The following is a 7151-nucleotide window of genomic DNA, read 5'->3' on the forward strand; positions in this document are numbered from 1 at the left end:
CACATGAAGAATTTGGCTTAGGGGCAAGCCTTCCACACCGCTTAGTCCATAGGGGAGAGAGTGTTCCCTAAAATTTTGTGCCTTGCAAGTGGATGCCGTAGAGTAGTGGCCACTAACAATGTGCTTCCAAAGAATGTCATCCTCCACGAGACTGTCCAATTGGAAGTCGTAGATGAGGGACCAAAGGACCACAAACTCATGGATTTGATCGCAAGAGAATTCGGGAGTGAGTTTGATTTTGGCAATCCAAGCGTTCTCCATAAGTGACTCGCGCACCTTCCATAAGTGACTCGCGCACCTTCCCCTTCTTCCTCGAAGATGCTTCAAAACTGAGGGGGGCAATATCTTTCAACTTCCTCCCAAGAACCCAAGGGGAGTCCCAAAAGGGAGTCCTCGCGCCATTCCCAACCGTGGTGGGGCGGAGGAGTAGAAGAAATCGAGGTCCACTTCATCACAAGGGTTGCCCATGCCCACCCAAAGCTTGGAAGACTCTTTCCATTCATACCAAGGCCATCTCAACTTAAGTGCCCGCGTGAATTTGTTGGTGTTAAAGACCCCTAGTCCTCCATAGGCCAAGGGGTTGCACATGTCGTCCCAATTGACCTTGCATTTAGCTTTCGTAGTCTTGGCCGTCTTGGACCACAGAAAGGCCCTTTCGAGCTTGTTAACATTGTGGATCCTGCTTGAGGGGCAATTAGCGGTGTAATGAAGAACACCACCTGAGAGGTTAACACCGACTTGACGAGGTTGGTGCTTCCGATGGTGGTGATGTTTTGTCCCTCCCACGGGACAAGCTTCTTGGCCACCTTGTCCACCAAGAATTGGAAGTGATGGAGAGTGGGAGATCCAAATACGTGGTCTTCCTCTGTCGAGCCATGGCAGAGGCGGACGGCGAGGGAAGAGGGATGCAGAGAGGGAGAGAAGTGGATGGGCTTGGGCTGACCATGTGGAGAGGGAGGAATCGGATGTGGCTAGGGTTGGGGGTTGTCGTCCGGCTTAAATAGCCGGACTTTGGCCCTCGGGCGGCGAGTCTGAGCGGCGCCACGAGGTGTTCACATCCTCACTAGAGAAGATGCCCGTCGAACTGTTGGGTTTTCGGGTGATTTCGTGTGGAACCCGGTCGTCAATTCAACGTGGCAGACGCGCCGGGCCGCCCCATATTCGCCCCGGATTTGAGCTGAATATGAGAGATGCTGGTCAGCCACTACGTTTGAGACCGGTTTAAGGTGTCTGCGTGGGCTGGTTTCTTTTTGCACTGGGTCGCTCGTCCTGGTGTTTGAGACCGGCTTGAGGCGTCTGGCCATAGATGTTCTGTAGAAGGTTAGCTCGAGGTCAAGCGCTTAGAGTTTAGGCTGTGACCCAGTGTCTAGATGCATTGAGGGTCCTTTTAACTGGCTGTGCTGCACAGAAACTTACAAGTAAATTGCTGTGCCTTCATGCAGCAATGTGGCATTGGATTTTCTTTATCAAATCCTGAAAATGTATACCCTTATTCAGAAATTTTACAAATATTACCCCATCGTCCACTTGTAGAACAAAGAGAGACTGCGTTCCTATGTTGGCCGACAAGGTCTTCTAACGGCCGAAAATGCACCGGAGACATCTCTTCGTTCTCCACACGACCGGAGACATCTCTTCACCGAAGAGTTATATTTTATTTTCCCGTGGACACAGACTTACTATACTCGCTACTCCGACACACATAATCCACACATCCAGAAGAAGAGGCTGAGAACAATCATCAACTGTTATCTGAAGGTGTTATTAATTGGAGAATACTACCCATCACAACAATATTCAAAGGGATGTGCTCCATGTTTTCCACTGTCCTACACAGTCAATGTTGTTCTTTTTCTCGATAAGGAGTCAATGTTGTTCTAACAAAACAGATCCAGTGTTCTTTTTTTTCACAAAAAAATGAGTTTCTCATGGACAGAAAAATGGTTATGTTCACCGCAAAAAAAGAAAAAAAAGTTATGAACAGTGTGAACAGACCATCCGGCCTGCAATCTACACCTGCAACGACTCAGCCAATGCAACAAAATTGGACGTGATGACGACTCTGTGTATCTATCTACACTTGGCAATTGCCATGCTTGCTAATCTCAAACTTGTGCATCCTTTCTCATTGTCCATCTGGTCTGGTTAGTTGGTGGGTAGGCTCCCAGATATGCCTCGGCCATCCATCCTCTCATAGAAAAGCATGTACGCCTCGCACCCGAGAACTTCTTTTAGAGGGACTTCCTTGATGACGCGATCGGTTGCGCAAACCCATGAGGAAGAACCACTGCTCTGCTCCTTGCGACCTGCCCTCACATAAGCAGCATAGTGCCCTACATTCAAGGTGTGGCCATGGTGCTCAATGACACCGACTTGGCGATAGCTGGAGTTACCTTTGTCCTCGGAACTGAAAAGTAGAAAAAAAAAACAGTTAGACCAGATGCAAGAAACTGAAGATTAAGCTGGAGTACCAACAATGCAATGCCTTTCTTCAAACAACAAACTGGACATTTGTTAACAAGAAAGCTCTATCAGATTAACAAAACAATATAGTGTATCTCAAGTGACTGATTACGTACTTACTAATCATAACTCTTAGAAATAAAGGCTCATACTAATTCTCAACAGGCCATTCAAAGGTGTTAGGTTTGTATATATATAAATAATATAACATCCATCCAATTGCATTTCTAAAACCAGAACCATACTTAACAATCCAAACTTCAAACAGATTTTATACACTACACCCAGGTGATGATAATATAATCATAACTTGGTCAGTGATACTGATACCTTGCCAAGGTGAATAGAGTTTGTGCTCGACGGCCTCGACATCAGATACATATTCCAATATGGTATCCTATACCAAAAATGAAAAACTAACAGTTTTAATCAATGGCACAAGGTTCTGGTCCATATCAGGCTATCAGTAGACACTCAAATTAAGCTGATACCTTCAGACAATTCAATTAAGCTTGCAATTATCATATCCTGACAAGTACGAAATGCTAGTCTGAACCCAGAAAAAAATTGTAGTCTGAACCTGAACCTATAAAATAGTTTACAAGATTGCATATAAATTCCTGAAGTCTGACATATTTTTTGTGTTTAAAACCTTCATTTTTGTAACCTGCAATGCCGGTTTTTGCAGAGAAGGAATACTCTTAAAGGCTTAAAGCTTTTGTAGAAGCAAACTATGAAACAGAATAGTTACTGGATTTCTAAAGGTATGAACTTAATGGAACAGGCATAAAAGAACAACCTTAGAAATTGCTGTGTAGAATTATCAGAAGTCGGTACCTGGGGTCCATGAACGGTTCTACATGAAGAATCTCCTTAAAGCTCACATGTCCTCTCGTTTTAGAAAGAGCATTGGTGAATCTCTTCAGTTGAATGGTTAGTACAGGTGGCAGCTTAGTAACCAATTGTATTTGAAAACCACCAGTCCCATGTTTCTGCTCACTTTGGTTTTCTTCCGCTTGTTGTGCGCTATGATCATCCAGCTTTACCTGCTTCCCACTGCCTTGATTTTGGTCGCTGTTATCCTGACTATCCTGGGTACTCAACAGGTCAGTCTGTTTATGAGTTGGATAGGAACTAGGTGCAGCTTCCTGAACATCTTCCTGACTTTCAGGTTTTCTATTGGTAGTGCAGCAAGAGGCCGAGTTCTTTTCATCATAGCTCATCCCTGAAGTGATTTCTTCATGAACTCTGTTCTCAGAAAGAATAACTTGATGATGTGCATCTGAACCATGTGGTTGTCTACTTGTAGAAGTACATTCTACCGACAAGCTATTCAAATCATTAGATCGCTCACTTGGGCATGTTTTCCTGTCTGATAGTTCAGTCTGGTCTCCTTCAACTGTTGGATTTACATTGGTACTTGCTATCATCGGTTGACCATTTTCACTTCCATTTGTTCTCGGCAGCTCAGGAACCTTGGAACAGTTATCACATTTCCATCTCATCGGACAATAGCAAAGAAGTGTCAAGCAGTCCTCGAGCGATGCAACAGAGTTCATATGTACTGCCTCATCATCAGTAATATCACTGCTCTGAGCTCTCCCCTTGTCTTCTGTAGTAGGTTCTACTGAGTAAGTGTTCTCCTTGGCTTCTATATCAACAAGTGGAGGTGGACCAGTATCTTTTGGACTGTGAGGATCTACTATTGATTCATCCATTCCTTCAGTGTCATCAAACAGGTTAGGAATGAAATCAAGAGCTTTTATTGGCACTTCAATGATCTCTCGTGGGACATCATTCTTCTGAGTCTGCAAACGACCGTGTGCAACATCCTCCACTTTAGTAGAATCTGCAGATTCAAGCATACAGGGATTTAGCTTTATCTGCATTAGCAAGATCATGCAACCAGAAACCCTCATCCTTTGCATATTTTTAGAATCTTTAACCACCACATTCTAAGGTCTCTTTTCTCGACAATAACCATACATGCTTAAGTTAACCAACCATTTTAGAGCAGCACTTATTTTATGAAGGTAAGGCCTCAAGACCCTGAGTTATCTTCAAATGTCAATTCGAACTACTACACTATAGCATACACTTTTGCCATGATAAGACTGTTGAAACATCCAGCCCAATTTTTCGTAGCCACCCCGAAGGCTTTGCTGCTACTTCTTTATTCCATATGTAAAATGGCATCAACAATTTTCTCTGCTTAGCTATCACCAGAGCTCCATTTCCAAAAGTGTCATCTATTCCCGTGTTCAGAAAAATGGCTAGCTTGTATTAGATCTCACTATTCCACACCTGCGGGCCTGTTCCACATTCTATGTTTTAAGTTAGCTAGAGGAGCACATAGACTTACCAACTTGTGAAGGCTTGGGTATTTTCTCCATGGCCTCATCTCCAAATTCTGAACCAGGAAACTGAGAATCACAGCCTTCAGCAATTGTTTGAATCTTTTCTCCATCAGTCTTGTCGGTTTGTTGGAATAGTTCCTTACGAGTCTTCATCGGAGATCCACCGCTTCTGGTCATTGGTGGTAACGTAACACTCCTGGCTGGACAATCCTTTGATGGCAGTGCCAGTTGGAGTTCATCGAATTGCAGATCCAAAACTGATTTAGTTTGGCAACTTATGCAGTATAAGGTCTGACGCAGCCAGCCCCCGAAAATGGAATTGCCAATTGGACGAAACTCTGCACCCCCATGAAGTTTGTTTAGGTCCTTCGTCTCCTCCTCCAAAGCAGTGCGCAAAGATGTAAGAAACTCTTGGCTGTCCTGCATATAAGAGCCCTTGAACTGTGGATTAAACATCCGCATACTTTCCAATAGCATCTCTGGATCCAGCGCGCGCCTGGCATCATTTGTGCTGCTTGTCTCCACAAATAATTGCTTCAGGAGCAGACCAATGCTCCCCAGCCGAGCACCCGGTCCTAAAATCGTTGTCCTCAGCTCACTGAGCGCAAGGAGGCACTGAAGCAGTGCATTCATGTAGCATGTGTTTCCAAGATTCGGCAACCCTCTGATAACACAGCCATTCCCATTAGCATACCCAGACGCATCATTGCCGGTCACTATTGCCCACAAATCCTTTGCATAACTCTTGGGCACCGTTCCCCACACATCCCATCCATTACTGGCCGACATTGGCCGCTCAACCCTTTTATTTCTGGCCAGAGCTGCCCACTCATCATCGCTCAGCTTGTCCTGACCGAGCTTCAGAACGTGCCCACACTCGAAGCAGTAGCCCTTATACGGTTCATCATACCACAGAGCAACCCAATGGTAGTCCCTGGTGGCGTGCAAGCGGGCGTGTCCCTGCGGATTTTCCATGCCCCCCTTCTCCCCGGTGCAGAAAGTAGAGGTGCACTCCGTGCACACCATGAACCTAGCAGCAGCTCCCCTCCAGGTGCAGGTGGTCGTGCACAGGAAATGCTCACACTCTGGGGGCTTCTCGGCGGTCTTGATGTCATGCACCATATCATCCAGCTCCTCCCTGTCCTTGAACAAGTGCTCGCACGACCCGATGTCGTATGTGCAGTCGCTGGTCTCCTCCGCTTCCCCCGTCGATGGCGACTCGCTCAACAACACAGGTGCCTTGGACGCAGGCAGGTCCAGGTGCGGGTATTTCTGCGTGTTCTCAGGGTTCTGCGGGTTCTTGCCCCCCGTCTCGCACCCATCCTTTGCAATGCCAGACACCGATCCCCTGCCATCCTTTGCAATGCTATCCCCCAGTCCTTGCTGATCCTTTTTGTTTCTGGCCGACACTGCATAGTCATCTTCGCTCCGGTCACTGAGCCTCATACCGCGCGCACACAAGAAGCAGTATCCCAAATTCGGTTCATCGCACCACTGAGCAACCCAATGAGTGTTCTCGCCGGCGTGCCAGAGGGCATGTTCCTGCGGACTTTCCCTGTTCACCGGCCACCCAGAGCAGAAGAATCTAGAGCAGTCTATGCACTTCATCATCCCTTCGTTGCCCTTACAGGTCGTCTTGCACTTACTAAGATGGCACGTCCGGAGCACCGCTCGCTGCTCCGTGAGATAATACACGTGCATATCCAGGAGTTCGCGGTCCAAGCGTATGTGCTCGCACCGCCCGCCATCGCCGGTACTGTCGCTGCTTGTCCCCGCCTCCGATTCCCCCGACGATGGCCACTCGTCGCTCGACTCCGTCGGAGACGTAGGCGCGTCGCTGCATCCAGGACCTGCCACGGACGCAGCCAGCGGGTCCAGGCGCGGAGATTTCTGCGGGCTCTCGGACGCCTCCTCCGCCCTCTCCCTCTTCTCCTCTACCATCACGCCTGTCGCCTGGAAACTGAGCAAGAAACAACAAGAATGAGTCAAGTGAATTCTGAACCATACGGACTAGAGTTAGCAGCGCCATGAACTTTCCTGAAGCAAAAATCCTGAAGAATCGGAGAACGAGAAAAAACTTCACCAACAAGTCGAGAAGAAATCGAACATTCCGCTAGCGAACATCAAGAGCTTCCCAACATACGGCGGAAAAGCAACCGAGAACGCCAGCGAGGTGGAGGACAAGGAAAACCTCCGCCGTCAACACACGAAGAATCCGAGCATTGCGGCGGAGAAACACATAAGAGCGGCGCCGCGGATCCGATTCGGGAACCGAGAGACAAACCCACCAGTCCAGTCCACCAACACCACGCGATTAAGCAAGCACGCGCG

General features: G+C 47.4%; 1 protein-coding gene across 1 annotated transcript; it reads right to left on the minus strand.

Moving 5' to 3' along the window:
• Positions 1 to 1864: 1864 nt before the first annotated feature.
• LOC119341473 (ubiquitin carboxyl-terminal hydrolase 16-like) lies at positions 1865 to 6883 on the minus strand. The gene is made up of 3 exons (XM_037613343.1): positions 4826 to 6883; positions 3301 to 4312; positions 1865 to 2407 (listed from the first exon to the last, which is right to left on the minus strand). The coding sequence occupies exons 1-3, from the start codon at positions 6759 to 6761 to the stop codon at positions 2146 to 2148; spliced, it is 3210 nt and encodes a 1069-aa protein (XP_037469240.1). The 5' UTR covers positions 6762 to 6883; the 3' UTR covers positions 1865 to 2145.
• Positions 6884 to 7151: the final 268 nt, after the last annotated feature.

Source organism: Triticum dicoccoides, chromosome 7B (genome assembly GCF_002162155.2).
Source record: "Triticum dicoccoides isolate Atlit2015 ecotype Zavitan chromosome 7B, WEW_v2.0, whole genome shotgun sequence".
Taxonomy (NCBI): Eukaryota; Viridiplantae; Streptophyta; class Magnoliopsida; order Poales; family Poaceae; genus Triticum; species Triticum dicoccoides.